This window comes from Dromiciops gliroides, chromosome 2 (assembly GCF_019393635.1).
Source record: "Dromiciops gliroides isolate mDroGli1 chromosome 2, mDroGli1.pri, whole genome shotgun sequence".
NCBI lineage: Eukaryota > Metazoa > Chordata > Mammalia > Microbiotheria > Microbiotheriidae > Dromiciops > Dromiciops gliroides.
Genome location: NC_057862.1, coordinates 388,247,908 through 388,274,355, shown reverse-complemented (window position 1 = coordinate 388,274,355; position 26,448 = coordinate 388,247,908). Strand labels below are relative to the sequence as shown.

General features: G+C 38.7%; 1 protein-coding gene across 2 annotated transcripts in view; it reads left to right on the top strand.

The window, feature by feature from the left end:
• Positions 1–26,384, top strand: part of POMT1 (protein O-mannosyltransferase 1) — a 45,008-nt gene extending 18,624 nt beyond the window's left edge. The window contains exons 10-20 of one of the 2 annotated variants that reach the window (XM_043983382.1): positions 1,313–1,443; positions 2,594–2,689; positions 3,839–3,931; positions 10,246–10,342; positions 12,765–12,857; positions 13,976–14,096; positions 14,633–14,730; positions 15,661–15,774; positions 23,305–23,431; positions 24,000–24,177; positions 25,424–26,384. In XM_043983382.1, coding sequence (XP_043839317.1) covers positions 1,313–1,443; positions 2,594–2,689; positions 3,839–3,931; positions 10,246–10,342; positions 12,765–12,857; positions 13,976–14,096; positions 14,633–14,730; positions 15,661–15,774; positions 23,305–23,431; positions 24,000–24,177; positions 25,424–25,598 — 1,323 coding nt within the window. In that variant the 3' untranslated portion in view covers positions 25,599–26,384. The remainder of the gene's footprint in view (positions 1–1,312; positions 1,444–2,593; positions 2,690–3,838; positions 3,932–10,245; positions 10,343–12,764; positions 12,858–13,975; positions 14,097–14,632; positions 14,731–15,660; positions 15,775–23,304; positions 23,432–23,999; positions 24,178–25,423) is intronic. The other variant, XM_043983381.1, reaches the window with a different exon arrangement.
• The last annotated feature ends 64 nt before the right edge of the window (positions 26,385–26,448 follow it).

Here is a 26,448-nt window from a genome sequence, read left to right as displayed (position 1 = left end):
GCTGCTTTGGGCAATCTGACAGTATAATGCTGCAGATTGATCTTTTGGAATTGTGGGGTTTTTTTTTTGTTTTTTTTTTTTAATCTTTGATCACTACTGTTCTGGTATCCAGTTAATCCTTTAGACTTCTCTTGCAAGTCTGCAAATATGCAAATGGAGATTTGGGTTTTTTGAGCATCATTTTTACATGCATTGACAGCAATTTAAGGAGTGTATCAATAGGGTAAAACAGGCTTTTTCACAAGCAGTATTCTATAGTAGACTACATCTTTACTATTCCATAACTGACCGAAATGTGTAGAGTTTACAATGTCCCACTGTTCTTACTATTTTTTATTTTAATATTATTTAAAAATTAACAGCTATTTATTTTCTCTGCCTTACTCTCCTCTTGAAAAAAGAACAGAAAAACCCTTGTAACAAATATACACATGCATGTGCTCACTATTGATTGTTTTTTAAAAGCATTTGATTGGGGCAGCTAGATGGCCCAGTGGATAGAGTACCAGCCCTGGAGTCAGGAGTACCTGAGTTCAAATCAGGCCTCAGACACTTGATACTTACTAGCTGTGTGACCCTGGGCAAGTCACTTAACCCCAATTGCCTCACCAAAAAAAGAAAAAGAAAAAAAAAGAAATGTATGGATGCACAAAAATCTTGTTGCCCTTTGATTTCCTCTGTGACAATTGAAGTGATGCCACCTGTTGGAGAGTTACTGTAGGAAAGCTCCACCATGAGGAGAAGGCGTCTGAGGGCAAACCTTGTGGCTTGGAAAATCGGTTCCTTGGCGTCAGGAAGTGATGTTTGCTTGTGGGTGCTGTCTATCAAAGCTACCCAGCCAATTAGCTTCGAGCTGTGTGTGTTGGGATGGCCCTGTGTCCGGTTTCACAGGAGGCTTCTCAGACGAAGAAGGGGCGAGGCACTCTTTTTTTTTTTGAGAGGACCTGGGGCTCGTGGGGAGTGGAGCAGGAGATGCTGGCTCCCTGAGATAAATAGCTGAATCTAGGCCTCTCTCTCTCTCCACCAAATTCTTACGTTCCTTAATAAATGCTTTAAAAGTCTAAACTCTTGCTAAAGCTTCTAATTTATTGGTGACCACTCATTAGATTTTTAGACAGACTAGCTAGAATCTTACAGATAGCAACTTTACACCTCAGAGGTAGTTATCAAAATAAATCCAAGCAAGTATGCCTCGGCAACTCAGAATAGCTTTATTAATGACAAATAAATGACTTTATAAGCTTCTTTTACAAGCTGGTTGCTATCTCTGGTTGAAATTTTTAGTTTGGGGTTTTTTTTTTCTTTTTTTTAGGGTGGATTAGCTCGGATCACACAAGGCCAACCGCTAGAGGTAGCCTATGGCTCTCAGATCACCCTGAGAAATGTCTTAGGTAAACCCATGCCCTGCTGGCTTCATTCACATAAGAACACCTACCCTATCAGGTAACAAACATAAACATTTTATGTCCAAAGTAGTGAAAAGTAGGTATTATGATTTAAAGTTGTCTACCAAATTCTTACCTGGCAGAAACTCTGCCAGATTTACTCTGAATGAATAGACAAGAATGAATTGTGGGGCAGCTAGGTGGCACAGGGAATAAAGCAGCAGCCCTGGCCTCAGACACTTGGCATGTACTAGCTATGTGACCTTGGGCAAGTCAGTTAACCCTCATTGCCTGCCCTCCCCCACCCCCAAATAATGAATTGTAATCAGTGCATTCTAAACTCTCTGGGTGTCGTATCCTTTATCTGTAAAATGAAAGAATTGAACTAATTGAACTCTACAGTCTCCTTTCATTCAAAAAGATTTTACCTATATGAATCTTTTATATATGAAGAGATGTTTTTAGAGAGCTAAAGGAGGGAAAGGAATAAGCATTTATTAAGTGTTTATTGTGTGCCAAGCACTGCGCTAAGCCCTGAGGATCCAAATGCAAATAAATACAAAGGCAAAACAACAAAGTCACCTACAGCTCAGATGCTTACATCCCCATGAAGGAAGATAACACATAAAAGGAAACTAGATAGTAGCAGGAGGTTTGAGGGAAGTGATTTTGAAGACCAAAAATTGTGAAAACAAGGCTGGGAAGGAAATAAAGGCAGGCTGGCCTGGGCCCCATCACTAAATGGAGGTTCCCAGAGGAACATGCTGATGAGAGAAAGGAGAATGGGCCTTTTAGAGGGTTACTCCAGGATGAACAAGCCTATAGGATGATAGGATATTCCAGGACAAGGAAGCCCTAGGTACTGTGGGAAGTTCCACAATGAAATAGCAAGTAGACTGTGATTTTGAAGTCCAGAAAATCGAACACATTCTCAAATACTATAATCTTGTTTGTGTTGTTAATTTGTCCTATACATAAAGAAAATACGTGAAATAAAATTAAACTTGGTGCCTTGATGCCTTTCAGTACAAACGAGATTTTACTTTATATTTGTGTAGAACAACAGGAAAGTTAGTCAACTAACCAAGTAAGTTAAGTGGCGTGAAAAGGGCTCCTTCACCAAGTTAATGAAAATGAGGGGAAAAGGTAGCTTGGCTGCTAATTTGAATAAAACCCTATCGTTCTTGTGTTCCTTCTTCCCTCTCTAGGTATGAAAATGGCCGAGGCAGCTCCCACCAGCAACAGGTGACCTGTTATCCCTTCAAAGATGTCAATAACTGGTGGATTGTAAAAGATCCTGGGAAGTGAGTACGTAAAAGGAAACTCCTATAGGACACCACCAAGCTCTTAGTCCTCTATAATAATTAGCATATCTTTACAATAGACATAATTGAACATTTTGGATTTTTTAATATTTCTGTCTGGTAACTAGAAAAGTAGTTTATTGATGACCATAGTAAGTATTTTAGTAATGGAAAATGCTGTTTCTGCTGGGTTGTTAGTAGGAGACGTGGAACCCATAAAACCAGTAGATAATTGTAGTAAAGGAAAAGATCATAGGATCATAGGTTTAGAGCTAAAAGGGATATTAAAGGTGATCTAATCCAACTCCCTCATTTTTTTTTTTTTTTTGGTGAGGCAATTGGAGTTAAGTGACTTGCCCAGGGTCACACAGCTAGTAAGTGTTAAGTGTCTGAGGCTGGATTTGAACTCGGGTCCTCCTGAATCCAGGGCTGGTGCTCTATCCACTGGGCCACCTAGCTGCCCCTCCAACTCCCTCATTTTACAGATGAGGAAACTGTAACCCAGAGAGGTTAAAGCACAAATAATAAAAGGAAAAGTAAACATTTGAACCCAGGTCTTCTTACTCCAAATGTAGTGCTCTTTCCACTTGAAAATGTGAAGTGAAATGGGCCCCATTTGATATAAGAAATATAGCTTGTTATTCTCAGAATTTTGTAACTTTGAAATATGTCTTAGTTTTATTATAGAGCTAAGTTTTTACTCTCCTTTTGTTTACACAAATATAAATTTAAAACTCATTTGCATTGAGAGGAATAGGAACTGAAGTTTAGCTTTATTTCACAAGCCTTCATGTATAGAACAAATTAATGTAAACAATATTTCTGGGGGGAGATTATTTAAAGTACCCTTAAGATCTCTATAAATAACTAACTTCATTATGAAGTTAATTATTTGTAAACTAGAATATAAGTTGGAGATATAGAAAACAAGTTACAGGATACAAAAATGATATTAGATTATTTGTTCTTCCCATATTTTATCCTTGTAAAAGATGCTGTTGACTTAGAAGGTACAAAATTACATTTGTCTTTAAAGTAAATTAAGTTCTCTCTTCTTTTGTTGCTTTGGCTTCTTTGCAAGCTGTAATGTGACATCGCCTGAGCTATGTCTTCCAGGTGGATTTACAAATTTTTCTCTTTGTTAAGTAGACATCAGTTGGTGGTGACCAATCCTCCTAGGCCTGTACGACATGGGGATATTGTACAGCTGGTCCATGGAATTACCACTCGTTTCCTCAATACGTAAGTGTTCCTACCATTCACTTTTCTTTTCCTTTGTTGTTTCTCTCCAGGTTCACTTTTTGGTCAGACATAATTCAGTTAGTGGGAAGAAATTGCAGCTTCTGGCTTCTTAATTTTCCTGATTGATGTACCTACATTTTCATTTTTCATAATCGTATTAGGACTCTTCAGTCTGGAAATGTATATGATTAAAGTGTATAAAATTATAATATGTTTATGTTAGTTGCTCAACAGTTCCAAGAGTATTAGAACTACAGATTATCCCTTGAGCTTTGAAGAAGATATTTTTTAAGACAATGGAAAGGTCTGCTTTATGTAGCATGTAGTGAAATGGGCAACTTGAGAGTCCTGAAATATAGAGGGCCAAAAGTCACAAAGAGTCTGATGTTTTAATAACTTTTTGAAAATTATTTTTTCTTTATTTCCTATTTATATATACATATCTCTTTCCTATACATAGTGTGTATGATGCTATGGTATTGTAAATTAAAAACAAAAATGAAGGAGTTATTAAATATTGAAACCCCTTCATGACTTTGTGACTTTTGGCCCATCCTGTATTATTTGGATTCAGAAATGATAATAGAGCTGTAAACATTTATTTTAAAAAGCTAAAGTTATTATATAGTTCTAATCTTTTGATGTTCATGTCAGAGAGGGTAACTAAGACTTTCAAGAAATTTTGTTTTGTTTTACTGTAACATTTTATGGATAATGTAGCCTAATAACAGGAGGAGTTTTTAACATTTGTTCTTAATTGCCTAAAAAATGATCAGGAAAGTAAAACACAGCCTTAAATGCTTTCATCTAACAGGATGTCTTTCATGAATATGTTAAACCATTACAAGATAGATGTAACTATAGAGATAATTTTATTTAAGGATCTGTTCTGACTAATAATAATAATAGGGGCAGCTAGGTGGCACAGTGGATAGAGCACTGGCCCTGGATTCAGGAGGACCTGAGTTCAAATCTGGCCTCAGACCCTTGACACTTACTAGCTGTGTGACCCTGGGCAAGTCACTTAAACCCAATTGCCTCACCAAAAAATTAATAATAATAATAATAGCAGCAAGGGGCAGCTAGGTGGCGCAGTGGATAGAGCACCGGCCCTGGAGTCAGGAGCACCTGAGTTCAAACCCGGCCTCAGACACTTAACACTTACTAGCTGTGTGACCCTGGGCAAGTCACTTAACCCCAATTGCCTCACTTAAAAAAAAAATATTAAAAAAAATAATAGCCAACATTTATATAGTGCTTAATAAGTGCCAGGCATTTAAAATTCTTATCTTGTTTGATCCTCACAACAACTCTATTCTCCCCATTTTACTAATGAGGAGACCAAGGCAAACAGGCTAAGTGACTTTTCTAGGGTCATACAGCTAGGAAGTATCTGAAGCTACATTTGAACTCAGGTCTTCCTGACTACAGGCTTGGTACTCTGTCCACTGCGCTACCTTGCTGCCTATCATGGAGGATATCCCATGCAAAGCCTAAGTGAAGTTGCCTGAGCTCTCCTTTTGTTCCCTCAAAAAGAACATTAAATCAAGCCTCTGGACAGATTCTGAAACTACAGAACCTGCAAAGAGACAGAGAGACACAGTCTTTCAACTAGAGATAATTTAGAAAACTTCAGGAAAGGTCGGTCTCACTCGAGCAAAAGGGAGGCATGGCACACTGCAGCATAGAGGGGGTCGGGGCAAGTCAGCAGGAAGCCGTAGGCCATAGCCAAGCAACTGAAGCCCCTGGATCCTGGCTCAAAAAAAAAAGAAAAGATTAAAGAGGAAAGAAGAGAAGAGGTATTTGAGCAAAACAAACTAGTTTATCAAACTAGTTTGACAGTATATGGAATAGTACATACCCATAGACCTCCAGTTCTGCATTTCCTTCACTCTTTTTTGGGGGCCTCGCTTAGTCATTATAATTACAGTCTATTTTGATTTTAATTACAGAAATATATTCAATATTTTTAGCATTGTGTTATTAAAAGAATGGCTACTGAACACCTAGAAAAGTTGCTGGTGATTGTCAACATACAGCACAGGGGAAGGCCACCATGTTAGCTTGCTGCTAACAGAGTTATGAATCAAAAACAATTTGAATTCTAGAGGGACAGTTACCAAATTGCTCATAACCTTTGAAGCAGAGACCCCCCCCCCCACTACTAGGACTTTTCCCCCAGAGAGGTTAGAAAAAGTCCATATATACATAAATAATCATAGCAGCAGTACCTAATGATTATATAAAGCTAGGAAAAAAACAAACATTTACCCAGTTAATGGAAAATGGCTAAACGAGCTCTTATGTGAACGTAATGGAATATTAAGGAATGATGAATACGAAGAATTCAAATAACATAGGGAGACTTGTACACATGATGGAGTAGGTTAAAAACAGAGCCCCAAGGGGCAGCTAGGTGGTGCAGTGGATAAAGCACTGGCCCTGGATTCAGGAGTACCTGAGTTCAAATCCGGCCTCAGACACTTGACACTTACTAGCTGTGTGACCCTGGGCAAGTCACTTAACCCTCATTGCCCCTCCAAAAAAATACCATATAATCAAAGTGAAAGGATGCATCCTTTCTGTTCATAATCAGACTGTTTTCAGGGAGTATAATTTGTAGTGGAGTTTGGCTGTTCATTGGGAAATATCTGTGTCAAAACAAAATGTGTCAGGAGCCAGCACAGCTCATCAAGAGCAGGTCTTACCAGAGTTGACCTTGTTATCGTTTTTCTTTCTTTTTTTTTTTTTGGACAATTACTAAATTGGTCAGTTGTGAGAATGTTATTAATAAATATAATTTATATTCGTGACATAACTTAGCTACATTTTAAAGAATTTGACAGTCTTTTTCTTATATTTTTTTTTAAGTGAGGCAATTGGGGTTAAGTGACTTGCCCAGGGTCATACAGCTAGTAAGTGTTAAGTGTCTGAGGCCGGATTTGAACTCAGGTACTTCTGAATCCACAGCCAGTGCTCTATCCACTGCACCACCTAGCTGCCCCTTATATTCTTTTTTAAAGGTTTATTGATGCCTTTTGAGTTTATATCATTATCAGCTCCCAAACTTATATCATAGGAACAAAAATACTTCTTCTGATATTCCTTTATCTCACTGTAGTCTCCTATCATTCCAACTATCACTATGTATTGCTCTTTATAAATCTGGTTTTTGTGCTCACCGTGACATCTAGTCCTTTTATCTTTTAGGACTTTGCCAAGCTGTCACCCTCGCTCTGGCTTCATTTTCTACCCTTCCCAATCTCCACCTTGTAATTGTCCCCCTTGTCTTACTAACACTTGTGCCTCATCAAATACCACCCTTGGATTACTTTTACCATTTCCTTCTACTCTGACTTAAGTCATGTAATTGCACTGCTTGGAACCAGTACATATTTATCTACTAACTTCACCTGGGCTCTCACTGCATCAAGTCAATCCTTTTACCCCCTCCCTAATTGATTGTCCATCCCACTCTCCACAGTGCCTCTTCCAAACTTCTTCTCTCCTCACACCTCTCCCACACTACCTTCTCTACCGGCCCTCACAGCAGATTGAAGTAGAGACAAGGAAAGAAAGCATAGTGAAGTAAGGTGACAGTGTTGTGAATGAGGAATAGTGAGAAGGATGTTTTGGCTAAACAGAGTGTATGAAGGGGAGACTCGAAAGATAAATTTGAGCCAGGTTTTTCAGGGCTTTAAATACCAAATAAAACAATGTATATTTGATCCTAGAGGCAATAGAGAGCCGCTAGAGTTTATTATGTGGGGGAGTGAGGTGGTGAAACTCATGCTATAGGAAAATCACTTTGGCCTTTATATGGAGGATGGATGGGCAAGGGAAAGAACAGGAGGCAGGAGACCCATTAGAAGGCCTCTGTTATAATCCAGACAAGAAATGATGAATGTCTGAACTAGGATGATGGTCATGTGAGTAGAGATAAGGAAGCAAGAGATGTGGAGAAGATAGAAATGACAAGACTTAGAAACTGAATATATGGGGGGGGGCCACTAGGTGGCTCAGTGGATAAAGCACTGGCCCTGGATTCAGGAGTTCAAATCCAGCCTCAGTCACTTGAGGTCACTGTGTGACCCTGGGCAAGTCACTTAACTCTCACTGCCCTGCAAAAAAAAAGAAAGAAAGAAACTGAATATATGGGATGAAGAAGGGAAGCAGCATTTATATAGTACCAACTATGTGACAGGCACTGTACTGAGCACTTTTCCAAATGTTATCTCATTTGATCCTCAAAATAACACTGGGAAGTAGGTGCTATTATCATACCTATTTTAAAGTTGAAGAAACTAAAGCAATCAGAGATTGTGACTTGTTCAGAGTCACACAGCTAGTAAGTGTTTGAGGCCAAATTTGAACTCAGGACTTACAGACTCGGGGTTATCATATCCACTACACCATCAACTGCCTTTAAGACGAGTAAGAAATTGAGATTGACTATGAGATTGTGAACCTGGGTGACTAAAAGGATAGCAATACCCTCAACAGAAATAAGAAAGTTTAAAATAGGGTAGGTTTGGGGGAAAATATGATGAGTTCTGGTTTGGACGTTGATTTTGAGATGTCTGTAGGATTTCTAGTTTAAAATACTCAGGAGCAGCTAGGTGGTTCAGTGGATAAAGCACCAGCCCTGGATTCTGGAGGGCCTGAGTTCAAATCTGGCCTCATACACTTGACACTTACTAGCTGTGTGACCCTGGGCAAGTCACTTAACCCCCATTGCCCCGCAAAAGCAAAAAAAAAAAAATACTCAGAGGGCTCCAACTTATCTTTCTGAAGTGATCCAGAGAGTTGGTGATGGTGGTAGGACTGGAGCTCCTACATTGGACATCTACATGGGGCATCTTGTCATGGAGATCCTTTTTAGGGGTGGCTTGGATTAAAGGGACTCTGAAGTTCCTTCTAAATATTCTTTGGGCTGGGCTTCAACTTGACTAAGCAGAGGAGGATGGGGTGGATTGCTTTTGGGAAATTGCATAGCAGTTTCAGTGATCCTAACCTGCCCCCAGCTCTCAAAGCCTTTCTTATTCTGGTGGGTGGTGCCGTGTGAGACACAACAATCTTGGGAGATTCAAAATTGCAGCTTGCCCAAAGTGGAATAACTCATAACGAGAGTAACTAACTCAGCATATTAGCAACAATGACTTGCATACAAAAATGGAATAAAAAACCTTGCCAAAGATATTTATGTCTGGAACAGGATTTAGGCCAGTCATGTAGTGAAAGGTGGACAACCTGAATGTTGTACTAATACTGATGAGGAAGATTGTACAATAACATGAATGAGAAGATATCAGTGTATCATATGATCTGTGCCAGTGAGGAAGATGCCCATGTTGGTGAGTGTCACAGCTCAGTGATATCATTGATCCAGCATCAGCCAGCAAACCAAGTGACTTATATTTAGCTTAGTCTAATACTACTTCATGTTGAGATTTGTAAAGATTATTGAGGGCAGAGATTGTTTTGGTTTTGTCTCTATCTTCAAAAGTATCATCAATAGGAGTAATCCTTCAGATAATGAAGGTTGCCATCCCTTCATCCCTGCTGATCCTGTGTAGCTCTTATTCATCTACTCCCATAAGTTTACAACATGAGATTGTTCCAGGTACATGGGGTCCCCCTCAAGTTTTCTTGGCATCACAAGGATGCAGTAGCTATCCATGTGTTATCCTTCGCTCTTGTCACATGACTAGTCCATCTTAGCCTAAAGTGTGATTGCTGGAACTAAAACATGGTCTGACGTAGGACAGTGACCATTGGTACTGTCACTTCCCCATTCCTGGAAACTGTCCTTTTATCAATGCAGACTAAGATTGCATTTGCTTTTTCAGCTGTCTTGTCACATTAGACACTCAAATAGAATAAACTTGTAGTCTATAAAACTCCCAGGTAATTTTTAATGAACTGTTCTCTACCCATGTCTCCCCTTATCTTATACACATAAAGCTAATTTAAAAAATTAACATGTAAGACTTTACATTCATGACTATTAAATTACATCTTTTTCATTCTAACCTTAGAGATCCTTACTTTGTCATGCAACATGTTAACTATCCCTTTGCTGGTTTTGTGTCACTGAAAATTAGATAAGCATGCCATCTATGGACATCTAAGTCATTAATAAAAATTTTGAACAACTTATTCAGCTTTTCCTGAGGCTAATTATTTGTCATTGAAAATCAGACTTTTTTTTTTAACATATCAAATGTTCCCCAGAGTTATCTTAAAATGGGCAAACGACCATCTAAAGCAGTACTGAGGAATTTCTCCATAAAATATTGTCTTCATTGATTCAGGCACGATGTTGCTGCACCACTGAGTCCACACTCTCAAGAAATTTCCTGTTACATCGACTATAATATTTCCATGCCAGCACAGAACCTTTGGAGAGTGGTGAGTTGAAATAGAATTTTTTAGATAGCACCTAATCCAGCCTCTTCATTTTGTACACGAAGAGCCTGGAGCCCAGAGGGCTCAATGACTTGCCCCAAACCACTAAGCGAGTTAGGGGCACCGCCAGGTCTTGAATTGCACTAATGGAAGGGTTCTGACCCTTGGCCTAGAGCTCTTTTTACTGCATCAAATATTGAATGACATGTTGAATAAGACTATTGTGTTGATAAGTTAATAAAATTGTTATTAAAGGTAATAGTACCTCCAAAACCCAGTGCTTCCTTATCCTAGGATACAATATAAACTATCATGTTTGGCATTTAAAGCCCTTCAGTCTGGCTCCACCCTATTTTCCAGACAGATTTATTATGCACTCCTTCTCATGCATTATTTGCTGTCTCCAAACTAGCTTTTTGTGTACCCAGGAAAAAACATTCCTGTGTCTGGGCCTTTGGACAAACCATCCCTCATGCCTGGAATGTTCTTCATCCTTTCCTCTTCTAGAACTCCTAGTGTCCTTTAAAGCTGCCCTCGTGCCACCTTCTGCAGGCAGCCTTTCCAAATCTCCCCTGCCCCTCCAAATTGCAAATTGTATTTGTTTGTTTGGTTTTTTTTTAGTGAGGCAATTGGGGTTAAGTGACTTGCCCAGGGTCACACAGCTAGTAAGTGTTAAGTGTCTGAGGCCAGATTTGAACTCAGGTACTCCTGACTCCAGGGCCGGTGCTCTATCTACTGCGCCACCTAGCTGCCCCGCAAATTGTATTTGTTTTGTATATATTTATCTGTGTATATTTTGTCCTGTCCACCCCCAAGCCCCTACCTCCTGGTAAATGGTAAGTTTTTCAAGGGGATGAACTTTTCAATTTTGTTTCCATATCCTCAATGCCTCTCTGGTGCCCAGCAGACAGTGAGCCCTCAGTAAATGCTTTTTGAATTAAGTCGAATGGTGTACTTGAACCCACTGTGGACAGATAGCTTGGCATATTAGAAAGTGCACTGGACTTGAAATTTAAAATCCTGCCTAATTGTTGTGAGCCTTGGGAAGTCACTTGACTTCTTGGAACTTCAGCTTCTCCACCTGTAAAGTGGGGATAATAATAGTTACCTTAACTACATCATTGGATTGTTCTGAGGAAAGTGCTTTAGCAACTTTAAAGTGCTATACAAGGAAGAATCCTGATTTATGGTTCTAATTAGAAGTTATAGTCATTTACTTTTATTAAAAGCCCAGAGGTCCATTGGTGAAGTATGTTTATTTTCTCTTTTGAGGCATTTGAAGAATAGAGATGAAATGAGGTTACTAAAAGAGAAAGGGACAGAATATATTCTCTCTTGCCAAATGTTCATCTTTTTAAGTAACTGAAGTCAAATACAGCTTCAGGAAGCTTTTTGCCAGGCAGGTGTTACTGTTAGTTCTATCTTATAAACATTAACAGCAACTGACCTGGATTTTTGCTACTCCTTCTTCTGCATTTAAACATGTTTAACAAATGCCTGTCTCTTAAAATGGCTCAGCATCTTGAGCTTAATCTGTGAGAAGATGCTGCAGAAATGTAAAATAGGAAAAACCCTTTAAAATGAACCTCTCTTGTGCTTCCCTGTTTTTCCAGGGTGGACCATGGGCCTCTGTGTACAGCCATGGAGAATCGCCACTTCTAAGTGATTCGCATTATCACTTGTGTAAAGGGAGATGTTAGTAGTAGCAAAAAGAACTAGGGGGCAGCTAGGTGGCGAAGTGGATAAAGCAGTGACCCTGGATTCAGGAGGACCTGAGTTCAAATCTGGCCTCAGACACTTGACACTTACTAGCTGTGGGACCATGGACAAGTCACTTAGCCCTCATTGCCCTGCAAAAATTAAAAAATGAGGGGCAGCTAGGTGGCGCAGTGGATAGAGCACCGGCCCTGGAGTCAGGAGGACCTGAGTTCAAATCTGGCCTCAGACACTTAACACTTACTAGCCGTGTGACCCTGGGCAAGTCACTTAACCCCAATTGCCTCACTAAAAAAAATTAAAAAATGAAATGCAATAAAGAAAGAACTGCTTGTTGCCTTTCATTGAGTGCTGCTTGTAGGATCTAATGATTATTAGCCTTTAGCCTTTTTTTTTCCTGCTGAACCTATGATTTAATTGATAGATGAAACTCATGATGGGGAAACTTCCTCTAATCATGTAGAACACTGCTTGCTTTGAAACTTATAGTCTGAGAGAGTTATCAGGAACACCAGGAGGTTCAGGGACTTACTTAGTCACATAGCCTGTACATGGCAGAAGGTCCTGAACCCCCCCAGTCTGCTTGGTTCCCTCTCTAACCTGCCACATTGTCTCTCATATAAGGCCTTTGAGTCTTTTGTATAATGGAAGTCACTCGGTCCTTGGAGAAGAGAAACAAAGGTAATGCAATAAGTTTTTTTTTTTCTAGGATATTGTAAACCGTGAGTCAGATTCAGATATATGGAAGACAATATTGTCAGAAGTTCGGTTTGTACATGTGAACACTTCAGCAGTACTGAAGGTAAGGGTCCCATAGTTGAAGGACTTCTGTGTTTTCCCAAGCTGTAGGTACTCAGTTTCTTCTTGCTTTTCAGTCTGAACAGGCTTTAAAAAGACTAAAAGAGCAGAGAGCAGATACAAGTAAGGGAAGACTTTGCCAAGATTTCTTTTTTATTTACCCCAGTGAAATTGAAGATGGCTCTGTTTCTTTTCTTAAAATCTTTTTTACCTGTCTGTTTTGGTTTTGTATTGCCCTTTATTTCTGAATATATCCCTTCCCCTTCTACAACCATCCTATGTAACAGAGATTTTAAAAGAGAAAAAAGCATTTCCGTAATAACCTAACCAACATATCAGCTGAGTCCAATATTATGCACCCGTAGTTCTCAGTATCTCTGTAAAGAAAGGAGAAGTACATTTTCTCTTTTTTCAGGGCTGTATTTACACAGGGTTCAGTTTCTGGTTTTTGCTCTTTCTGTTTACATCACGTATATATTTTCCTGGTTCTACCTATTTAACTTTGTATCAGTTCAATTAAGTCTTTTTCTGCTTCTCTGAATTCTTCATATGCATAATTTCTTACAGTTCAGTAATATTCCATGGTATTCATAAAGCATGCTTTATTTAGGTATTTCTCAATCATACTATGCTTTCAATTCTTTGCTACCACAAAAAAGAACTTCTCTGGGTATGGTGTACATGGGACCTTTCTGGCCTTGATCTCCTTAGGATTTATGCTTAGTAGTAGGGTTGGGTCAAAGGGTGTGGACATTTTAGTTAACTTTTTTGCATAATTCCATACTGTTTTCCAGAATGTTTGGGCCATTTCACAATTCCACCAATGGTGTATTAAATATGTCTATTTTTCCACAGTTCTTCGAACATCTATCATTTCCATCTTTTGTCATCTTTGCCAATTTACTGACACAATGAGTCTTTTCAGAGCTGTGGTTTATCTAAAGTAATGGCATTAGTTCAAATAATTCTAAAATGAGGATATCGTAGGAAAAAAATAAGAAGGACACTTTTGGGAGGGAATGAATCAGTGGTAACCCTAATGCGTTAATCCAATTGTTGCAGATTTGGGAAACTTTTCTCTCCCAGTACCTTCTTTAATTTGATTTCTCTCTTCTTCCCCAGCTGAGTGGGGCATCATTACCTGACTGGGGTTATCGGCAACTGGAAATCATTGGTGAAAAACTGTCCAAGGGCTATCACCAGAGCATGGTATGGAATGTGGAAGAACACCGATATGGGAAAAGTAAGTTCTGAATGAGTAATGAATCCCGTATTGGTATCTTTGTAATTGAAACCTTAGTCTAGTTAACCTGATTTGGGAAAACTCTGTGTTTTCATTTTACAGGACTTTGTATATTAACCCTCAAAAAAACAATCCAGAAAATGAAAGCTGAATTCTTACATTCTAATGAAATTTCTGCTGTGTTCTTTGATCTCTCCATGTAAATCTTTTTTCCATTATCTCTACTTAAATTTCAGAACATTTGTGCCCAGCAAAAGGGAACCAAAGCTATAAATAGTTAAAGGTATTTTTAATTATCATTGAGAAAGCAATTGATTTCATTCAGTGCCAGATGAGTTTTAAGCATGAGTGAAATATAAATTCATGGTTCTCCGAGCAGTTAATTTGCCAGAGGGGAGTTTACCTTGAATGATACAGCTTTGACCAAGGCTGGCTACTAGTCATTTGGAAGCTGAGGGAGGTGAGCTTTTTAAAAAAAAAAACAAAACAATAAAAACAACAACAAACTGACCTCATCCTATTTTGTAACTGTTCAGGCCAGGAGCAAAAGGAGAGAGAGCTGGAGTTGCATTCCCCCACTCAGATTGACATCAGCAAAAACCTCAGTTTTATGGCCAGATTCACAGAACTGCAGGTAAATGGGCTAGGGTCTATTTAGGAAAGAGTCCACTTGCTGAGCACTGGCTAATTCTACCACTTTTTTCTAACTAAACATTGCCTTCTGAGCCTGGTAATAAGTTACTGTCCCATAAGCTCTGAACTGAAGACCCAGAAGTTCCATGTGTCCTCCCTTTCCTTTTAATTACAAGTAGAAAGCAGAACCTTTATTGATCCATCAGTTGAATTCTGCTGCATACATGGTTTGATTTTCTGCAGGTAGGATTTGTGATACAGTTAAAAAGTGAGGTTTATTTTAACTGCGCCATAATTAGCACACTTTGTCAAAGGGTATGTTTGAGCTCCTTGTTCAACTGATGAAGTGGAAACTTTAGTTAATTAAAATTCCAAAATTATAAAATGTTGGAGGTGAAAAGGACCTCTTAAGACATCAGGCTATTCAGTCTCCTCATTTTATAGATGAGGAAAAGAAACTCAGGTTCACAGATGATAGGTCACAAAGTCACAAAGCTTGTTCATGACATAGCTGGATCTAAGACCTAGATGTGGAGATTCCCTTGATGTTCCCTACTCTGCCTAATACTCCGTGTTGTCTGTCCTTATTGTATAATATAGAAATGAATTCTGCCAGCAAATATTGACTTAGAAAACTATATATTGACATTATCTCTGTTGCATTTGTATTTATTTTGTTAAACATTTCTAATTTACATTTTAATTTGTTTCTGGCCCCAGTCAGGAATTTTGAGGGCCATGAATTTGAATACCTCTGATGTAGAATGAACTTCAAGCTCATGTGAATAAAAGAAATGTACCCAGTACACCTTTGAAAGATCTGACCAATGTAAAAGTGATCCAGGAAATCCATGAACAATTTCTTGATGATTATGGCATTAATTGCATTATAATTTTGAATCAAGGAACTAGCAAACCTGCTTTATTCTAGTGGAAGATGCTAACATTGAGGAGTGAAGAAACCGAGCACAAGTACAGCTCCTCGCCCCTGGAATGGCTCACACTGGAGACAAACATTGCCTACTGGCTACATCCCAGGACCAGTGTAAGTAGGAGAATAGAAGGGACATGCAAACTTCTAGCAAACCATATGAATAATTTAGTGCTTTATACTGTTTTAAAGAGCTTCATTTTGAGTATTGTGTTCAGGCCTTATATATCTTCAAAGCAGAGGTCTATGACTCTTTAATGTACACATTTGGGTAACTAAGAATGAGCACTTCCACCAAACATTAAGGAATGAGGCTTTTTTTTTTTCCATTTTAAGAATTTTGTTGATATGTTTTACTCTTTTACCACATTTTTTTTCCTCTTTTTAAAAAATTCATCTGTCCTTCACACTACATTTCCTTCACTACCACTGAACATATTTTTTAAAAACCCAACACAAAAAGCAAACCTCTCCTAAAATAAAGCTCTCAGTACATTGCTGTGTAGTCTGGTAAAACAAATTCCATCATTTGTTATGTCTGAAAATGTCTCTTTCTGCATTTCTTGTGAGGAGGTGAATGGTGCTATATCATCTTTATTCTTTGGGATTCTTGGTTTATCATTGCATTGCTCAGAACACCAGAGTTTTTCAAAGTTGTTTTTCTCTATAATGTTATCATTGTATAAATTGTTCTCCCAGTTCTTAATTCACTGTACATCATGTCATATCTTCCCAGATTCCTCTGAAATGATCCATTTCATTATTCCTTATATTATAATAATATTTCATTACATTCATATACCACTGTTTGTTTAGCCACCCCCTTAGTTTCTGTATTTTGGGACTACCACAAAAAGAGCTGAATACAGAATCCTCTTTGATTTCTTCTGGGTGTAGGCCCTGATCATGGTATAGCTGGATCAGAGAGTGGCACATTCTAGTGATTGGTAGTACAGTTCCAGATTGCTTTCCAGGATGCCTGCATCAGGTCAAGGCATAAGTGGGTCGGCCTTCCCAGAGCCTTCACAGGCCTTTGTCATCCATTTTTGCTACCATTACCAGTCTAGAGGTGGGAGATGGAGTCTCAAAGTTGCTTTAATTTGCATTTATGTAATTATTAGTGATTCAGAGCATTTTTTCATGGGGTTGTTAATAGCTTGGGTTTTCTGCCTTTGAAAATTTCTTGTTCGTATCCTTTGGCCATTTATCATTTAGAGAAGGACTCTTATTCATCTAAAATTTGAATCCATTCTTTCTATAGCTTGGATGAGACCTTTCTCAGACAAACGTGCTGCAAAGATTTTTCCCAGTTATCTTTCCCTTCTAATTTTTACTAATTAGATTTGTTTCTTTAAATTTAATCAAAATGGTCCATTTTATCATATGGGTTCCTCTTTATCACTTGCTTAATCATGAATTCTTCCCCTATCCATAAATTCAAAAGGTCATTTCTTCCTTCTCTAACTTGTTTATGAAGTGACCTTTTATGTCTAGGAAAGATAACCATTTGGAGCTTATCATGGTGTATGGTGTGAAGTGTTGGTATAAATCTAATTACTGCCAGACTGCTATCCAGTCTTCTCACTACTTTTTGTCAAATAGTGAGTGAGTCCTTCCTTATAGCTGAGGTTTTGAGGTTTCTCAGACACTGTGCTCTTAGGTCTGTTTTCTTTTGTACCTAATCAGCTGCACTGATTGATATCTCCCTTTTTTTAATCAGTATCAAATCACTTTAATGATGACCAGTTTGGAGGAGTTCTTTAAAGCTTTCGTATTAAAAGGAAGCCAGACTCTGTGGCTGTAATAGTAGCATAGTTTTCCACTTCCAAGCAATTATTTTTCAGTCAGTTAACAGTCAAGCACTTATTCTTACTGTGGGCTAGGCACTGTGATAAGCACTGGAAATACTAAGAAAGGTAAGAAAAAGAAAACAGTCCCTTCCCTGGGGGGCTCACAGTCTAATGGAGGAGACAATGTACAAACAAGATAGATGCAGGATAAACTAGAGATCATCTCTGAAGGAAGGCACTAGGATTGAGGAATGGGAAAGGCTTCTGGTACAAGGTGGGACTTTAGCTGAGACCTGAAGGAAGCCAGAAGGCAGTGATAAGGAAGAGAAGCATTCAAGGCATGGGCGGGGCTGGAGAAACAGCATCAAGGCCAGTGGCTGGATTGCAGTTATGTCTGGGGGAATAAGACATAAGACTGGAGAGGCAGGAGGGAGCTAGGTTATTTTATCCTGGAGGCTGTGGGGTCTGAAATTGCCCAATCTGCAAGAAAAAACACTGAGGCAGAGCTCCAAGCTAGTAGCACTTGATTAAAGGGTCTGTGGCCTCTTCTAATGAAGTGGACCTTAGATCTTCCTCGTGTTCTGAGATGCCCCTGGTTTCTAGGGCCTTGTTTTTATAGGTTTTATACCAGGTTGAACACTCTGGAGGAGCTACATGAAATACAAAATCCTATTGGTTGATAGACCTTATTTTGAGGGCCAAAATAACGAATTAGTGGAACAGCAGAGGAAGGGTCATGGATTAGATGAAAGTATCTCCACTGATTAATTAATTGGTCATAAGATGGATAGTTTCCTACCCATGTGGAACAAGACAAGACATTTCAAGTAGCAGAAAGTTACAAAAAACAAGTGGGGGGACTTTTCAAAGCATCATGGCCCACCTGTGCTGGGTATGGACTTGGAATTTGAGCAAAACAACAGAGATGCTTTGTCAACATTCTTGTGAGTTTGCAAGTGAGCCTCATAACTGGTTGTAACGATTGGAATAACGCCACCTGCTGGATACTTACTGTAGAAGAGTTCTGCCCATGAAGCGAAGGTCTTTGAGGGCAAGACCAGGAGTCAGGAAGTGACGCGGGCTAGTGGGAGGAGGAAGGAAGAGACTGGCGCTCAGTCTCGGGCTCTTTCCTGAGGACGCTGGCGGAGAAGGGAGCTAGAAATGTGCTCTCCCTTTAATAGATAGGAATCTAGGCCTTTCTCTCTCTCTTTACCAAATTCTTATTCTCCTTAATAAATGCTTAAAAGTCTAACTCTTGCTAAAGCTTATAATTTATTGGCGACCACTCATTAGATATTTTAGACAGTTTAGCTAGAATTTTAGCCCTTAACAGATGGCTGACCACGAAGAGGAAAGCTAAACCTCAGTCTTCTTCTGATCTTCTGGTTGGGTAAGAAATTTCCCCTCCCTCTCCCTTTAACTGCTAAGTACTGGTGTACTGGCTGTGTTTTCCTTTAAATTTTTTCGAATGGACCTTTTAAACTCCCTAATTATCCTATTTTTGATTTTGGTCTGTTTAACCAGACAAATGGGAGATAAGATCATGTTAATGCTTTGTTTTTGTGGATTTTCTATTTTTCTTTTTATTTTTGTTAAAAGAGCCAGCAACTTACTCACACAAGGAAATATCTCTCCCTCTCCCAACCATGCTTTTTCAGAGAAACCTGAAGAGATTCCCGCAGCTTTTCCCAGTTCTAACAGTAATTGTTGCTTTAATTTTGCATGCCTGGAGGCAATGACCCACCCTCTAGAAGCTTTTAATCCCCTAGCACCTGGAGGCAAAGTGGGGGAAGAGGAATCCAGGCCTGAGTTCAAAATCAAGTCTGATTCAAATTGCTCTGGTCCCTCCCCTCCTCTCCAGACCCCACCCTCTACTCCTCCTATGGCCAAGCCCATAGCTTCCCCTGCCTGGGAAGTCCAGAGATCTGGTGCGCATGCTCAACTTTTTCTACCTGCATTTGCAGCTTCAGGCTCAGCCCTTCCCCAGCCTGGCTGTGCTTTTGAGACAATCTTAGAAAACTCTTTAAATTCCAGATATGCTCGTTTTGTTCATAATTTTGCTAACCTGCTTTTGTCTTTAATTAGTAATCTTATAAAGCATTTGTATGGTGAAAAGACTGACAGACAATATAAAGGGGTTAAAGAAGAAAAACTTAAGCTGAATAAGAATGACAACCATCAACATAGTTCAAGACTCCGCTTCTTTTGCCATGGAAGGGTATATATTTTACAGAAATGTAGAAGTAAGCAGCAAGGTATTGATATGAGTATTGGGGATTTTAGATATCGGAATCAAAAGTGTTCTAACTTCACTCAGATTATTAATGTCAGTTCAGAGGTTACATAGGATTTCTATGCTATTACATCTACATTTTGAAATTAATGGTATGGGTTTATTTTTATAGAGATTTTCATGCTTTTGAGATTGTGTCATACTTAGTTTTTAAAACAAGGAGAATATTTGTAAAAGCTTTTTATAGTCATGTGATCAAGTTTATATTTTATAGTACTCTTATTAATATTAAGTTCATGCTCATTTAGATTTCCTTAGTTTGAATTTCACTGTCTTTTATTGTTCCACGTGTATTTTCTTCTATTCATTCATCTATCTAATTTTGAAACATGGTTTTGATTTCATAACACAATGTTAATTCTAGGAGTATTGTGCTCCCATATTCTGAGTTGTTTGTTTTTGTTATTTTTTCTCAACTGATTATTTGATCAAACTCTTTAAAGCATTTCCCTGGCAAATTGTTTGCCATGGCAAGTGTAAATTGATTCTAGAAGTATTATTTTTGATAAGCATATTCCAAAAAAAAAAAAAGAGGGGAACATTTGTAAAAGTTTTCTTTGAGATTGTGTTGTGCTTTAACTTGTATTTAAATATGTTCAGAATTTTCCAAAAAAGTAATTGTATACTAAGTTAAAAAAAAGGGGTATTATTTGAAATTGTTGCATAATTATATATTGTTCTGAGTCAAGATGTATTCACATTTTTTGCAATCATTTATTATCCTCAATTTTTAAATCCATATGAGACTTGGATTATGGGAACTTATCATTTAAGACATTAATTGCCTTTATTCTGAGTTATCAGATGCCAGTTGGCCAAGATGCCATCCAGTCACAAGAGGAATACATGCAAGAGCAGACACTGAACTGTCACATGAGGGGAGACATGCATGAAGTCAAGGTATGGCCGAGGGAACGGCTTTTGACAAATGTTGAGGTTGGATTCTCTTGGTTTAATATTTTATTTTATTTTTCCCCACAATATTGTACAGATGGCTGGAAGTATCCATCCCACCCATCTCACTCCTACACCTGGCTTCTATGCTCCCTCCTATATGCCTGATGCCATGGACATCTCAATCCCATGCATCTGATTAAGTCTGACTCAGTTTCCTCCAATGTGTTCAGTGGCATGGACATATATTCCATCCACCTATTTTAAGCCTGGCATACTGCATGGACAGTACATATTGCTCAAGTGTGGGAATGCTCATATCCCATCATTTCTCTGTTCTTTTATGGTAACCCCCATAATTATCTCAGGTGTCATGATAAATACAGTGTTGAATTTGGCCTTGACACCTGTTACCAATTATATTAGATTTTTTAATTTCTCATAATGGCATGAGGATAATTAGGCAGATGATGCAAAAAGTGATGAAACAAAGATAAAAATTATTTTTAAAAATTAATATCGCAGCAATTGTCTTCTCAAATACCCTCCATAAGGGGGGACTATAGTAATATTATAATTTTAAAGAATGTTTCAATTTTTGTTTTATTATATGTTTCATGTGTAACAACTAAGATTATGAATTCCCTTAGACATGTTTTTGAGAACTTTCATTGTTTGATTTGATTATTGACAAAGCTATTTTAAAGTTGTGTTAAGCTCAATTTTGTAGGAAATTTCCTGGCTGATTACCAGTATCCACACCTCAACCCCTGAAAAGACTTCCATTCCACGACTACACCTAGAGGACATCTGAGAAAAGACTTTCAGAGACTTTAAATGAACAGTTTTGATTTGTTGTTTTTGTTGTTTTTTTTCTCTTTCTGTTATAATATATACCATCTGTAACATGTATTCTCTGCAGAGGCCCTCCCTTTGCAAGACTAATGTCAAAGCGTCGGTTCATGAGGACAAAAAAAATCGCCCCTCTGGACAAAACTTTCCTCTCTTCCTTTTCTATATTGTTGTTCACATATTATTGGTTAGCAATAGTTATTATATTCTTTTTACTGTTCCGTCAAGGAAACATTTTGTTTCTTGAGGAACAACAGGGGGGACTGTAACGATTGGAATAACGCCACCTGCTGGATACTTACTGTAGAAGAGTTCTGCCCATGAAGCGAAGGTCTTTGAGGGCAAGACCAGGAGTCAGGAAGTGACGCGGGCTAGTGGGAGGAGGAAGGAAGAGACTGGCGCTCAGTCTCGGGCTCTTTCCTGAGGACGCTGGCGGAGAAGGGAGCTAGAAATGTGCTCTCCCTTTAATAGATAGGAATCTAGGCCTTTCTCTCTCTCTTTACCAAATTCTTATTCTCCTTAATAAATGCTTAAAAGTCTAACTCTTGCTAAAGCTTATAATTTATTGGCGACCACTCATTAGATATTTTAGACAGTTTAGCTAGAATTTTAGCCCTTAACATGGTAAACAAGTGGTAAATGTTGGATTACAGTTTAAGGCCTACTCTAAGAGCCTGTCTTATCTAATTATCCCTATATGATTTATGCAAGATATCAAACTGATACTTATTACAATAGGGTAGGGGTCTAAATGAATCATTTCTCGTAAGACAATCAGGAGCCATCAGAGTTTATTGAATAGGGCAGTGAAATAATAATGATAATAACCATCATTCATATAGTGCTTTAAGGTTTGAAAAAAGCCTTATAAATACTATTTTACTTAATTCTCACACCCTCAGAAGCAAGTGCTATTACTATCCCCATTTTACAGTTGAGGAAAGGTTCAATGACTTGGAAGGAAATGAGCATTTATTATTAAATATTATTAAACCTACTATGTGTTAGGCAATGTGAAACTGAGGTGGGATTTGTATTCCTGTCTCCCTGATTCATGTATTTCATGTACTTCATGTCAGGCCCAGCACTATAGCCACTGTGCCACTTAAATTTGCCCATGGTCACACAGCCAGTAGGTAGCCGTACTCACGTCTTCCTGATTACAGTCCAGTGTTCTAACCACTGTGTTTCCCAACTTCCTCTATAACACAGCCATGACATGGTCAGACCCTTCCTTGTTAAAGGAAGATCAGTTTGAAAGCTGACCATAAGATGGACTGGTGTGGAGAGAGTTATGAAGCAGGGAGACCAACCTGCTGCTTTTCTCTCTTTCCTACTTGCAGAAGTTAGGCAGAGATTTACTTATGGTAAAGTTGGACCTGAAATAAAGAACAAAGGCCTATCGTTTGCAGGTGCACTCTTGCTGAGCTTCAAACTGTCTTGTGAAAAAGTTGGTCAGAAAATACTTCGAAGTATCTACTGTGTGCTATTATAGAAGTTGCTCAAGGAACAGGACCTGGTTTGGGTTTCATTGTTTTTCCATTTTGTCTCTGTCCTCAGTATCTGACACAGTGCATTGAACGTAGAAATGACTTAATACGTACATTGCGGGGGGGAAAGAAGACATTCTCATTAAATAATACAGCTTACGCCTCAGTTTACCATTCTGCAAAGCAGAACACTTGAGTACCTTTATAAGCCTGACCAGGAACTGTTTGCAGACTGTGCCAAAAATAAGTGGGTTTTTAAAAATTTAATCATTTTTTCTACCTTGTATATGGTCACATGGCCAGTTAATGCCCCGTATGTTTATAGGCTCAGATTCATCTGCTTGGAAATGCTTTGACCTGGTCTTCAGCCAACATTGCCACTTTGGCCTACGTGCTTCTGTTTTTCTGGTATCTGCTCAGACGGAGGAGAAATGTTTGTGACATCCCTGAGGGTAGGTACAGTTATTTTTTTTTCTTCTCATTTATATGTTCTTTCTTTTTCATTCTAGTGAGAGTTCAGTGCATCTTGAGGTGACACCTTTGGTAGAGTGAGCTCTAAGTCAGGGTCTGTGAATATTAAATTAGCAGGAACCACCTCCTTCTGGTAAATTTTCTCTATTTTTGTTTTCCCAGGGGGGCATTGGGAATGAATTTCCTACCCTCTGTTGCAGGTTTCTCTATTACAGTGCAGGGTAACAAGGGCAGGAAGTTTTCTAAATACAGGCACTGGGTAGCATTCAGCCTGAGGATTGCGCTTCCTTGGTACAGTGATTTTATATCAATTCAAGATGGAGAAAATGGGCCCTGGCCAAACACCCACTCTTTCTCCGCAGAGAATGTGGGAAGGAAAATGAAATAAATCAAGAAATTACTTCATGATGTTTTATATTTAAGTCTAAAGAGAGTTAAACTGTTCGAGTAGGCTAAGCTAAATTTATAAAGTACTCACCAGAATCCACATTTTCTTGTTGGTGGCTCAAGTTCAAAATGATTTTTTTCTCTCTTAATTTTCTCCCTCAGATTCCTGGTCGCTCTGGGTATTGGCTGGGACTGTGTGTTGTGGGGGCTGGACTGTGAACTATCTCCCCTTCTTTATGATGGAGAAGACGCTATTTCTTTACCACTACCTGCCTGCTCTCACCTTCCAAATCATCCTGCTCCCCATTGTGTTGCAGCATGTGAGCGAGCACCTCTGCAGGTATTTGGGGTCACTTGCAATTGTAAATAACATTGCCTGGAGGGGGGGGGGAGATGTAAGAATGAATGTGTTTTCCCATTCATTCAATAAGCATGTTTATTGAGCACCTGCTGTATGTATGCAAGGTACCATGGGGGTTACAGAGATAAATAAGACATGACCCCTGCACTGAAAGGTCTTAGTCCAGCAGAAATAATCACGTACATTCCATACTGATAACTATGATAGTGCAGAAAAATGGGAGACCTGCAAAGTAGAGCTATAAAGTGACACAAAGGTTCAGATAGGTTGAGATGCAGGGAAAGAATAATTCCAGAGGATGTGAGCTAAGTCATAGGAGCAGGAAAGCAAAAGGTTGGTGCAAAGAAAAGGGAGTAATCTAGTCTGGTTGGATGCAGAGGGTGTGTCTAGTAGTTTAGACTTTCTTAGTTGGCAGCAAAAGAAATGATCAGAACTAACTTCCAAAAAAAAATGGATCTGGCATATTCTTTTCAATATAGATTGGAGTAGAGGAAGACTGATAGGGGCTAACGAGTTGAGATGAGATTTAAGAGGCTAAACTAATGTAGTGGCAGTGAGAATACAGAGGAAGATATGGATGCCAGAGATATTATGGAATTAGAATGAACAGTTTGGAAACTGATTCAGTATAATATGTGAAGAATAAGAATAGGAAAGACTTGGAGAGGATTCCCAAAGTTTTGAGCCCAGGTGACTAGGAAAATGGTAGTACTCAGTAACAGAAATAACAGAGATGGGAAGAAGGGATTTCAGGTGCAATTAATTACTCCCAGCCAGGTGTGGTCCCACACACTCATAATCCCTGCTACTGGGAAGACTGAGGCTGGTAGGTTGTTTGAGTTTAGAATTTCTGAGCAGCGGTAGAGCTAAAATCCATCAGGTGTCCACACCAAGTCTAGCACCAATATGGTGAATAAACCAGGAGCAGGGGAACAAAAAGCAATAATTACTCTTGGGATAGCATGATGGAGGAAGAAAACAATATTCGTTTTTGGAGAGGCAGTAAAAAGAATATTAATTATACTTGGGTTTGTGTCCTGCCTGGCCCAGCTCTGCCACCAGTTTTGTGATGTCTTGGACAAGTTGCGTATTATCTCTGAATTTGTTTCCTCATTTGTCCTAGTCTATTTCGTAGATGGTACAGTAACTCTGTAAATGTTTGTTGATTTTATACATGTACATATGTTCTTAATCTCTCATGTACATTTATCTTCTGATTCCACAGATCCCAGCTCCAGAAGAACATATTCAACTCTTTAATTATAGTATGGTTTTCTTCTGTGTATCTGGTTTATCATACTTTCAGCCCAATAACCTATGGAGATCAATCTCTCTCAACAAATGAGCTCAAGGCTCTTCGTTGGAAGTCTAGCTGGGATATCCTGATCAGAAAACACTAATGGAAAAAAGAATAAACTAGTGGAAATCTGAGTTAGGGGTCTGGACAAAATAGAACAGATCTTATTTGTCTCTTTCTTGCAATTTTTTATGAATGAGCAAAGCTACTCTGAGATTGAAGAAATGGCTGTTATCCAGGAACTGATGAGTTCCTGGCCTTTAACCACTGGAAGAAGTAGCCAAAAACTTAACATCTTGTTTAATTGTTTCATTTCGCTATTGTGAAGGCTGTTTAAAAGATAACTACATTTTGAGCAAGGACAAGTACTTTCCTGGAAACTAGAGAGCAGACCATTTCCACTGACTCATGCAGCCCTTAACTGAACAAAACTCCCTTTCATTTAACTGATTAATGTAGTCACACCCCGCAGCCTGATGGAGATGAAAAGAAATTATATAGGCCAAAAGAACTTGAGAGGCCACAATGAAAATACAATTAAACTTTTTAACTAGGAAGTTGCTGTAATCCTTAAGAGCAGTTCCTCCTTTGGCTAGCCACAGGCTGCCAAGAATACTCCCTAACCCTACCCTACCAGAGCAACAGCTGACCATTCATTCATCTTTGTGGGACCTTACAGAAGCCATTCTTGAATGATTCCATTTTCCCAGTCTGTATTATAGGAAGGTAAGTTACTTTGGTCATAAGCCTCTTATGAGGCTTCATTTAAGTTTTCTGACTACAAGATGAAGAAACCTACTGCATCCTCCTACTATCTTATTGCCATGGTATTTTTTTTAATCTATTATGAGATATTGCTCTGGATTGGCTTTATGTTAACACAATCCCTAACTCAAAGGTATTAGTGTCATCTCTAATTCCTTTTTCTGAAATTTGATTTATGTTTACACATA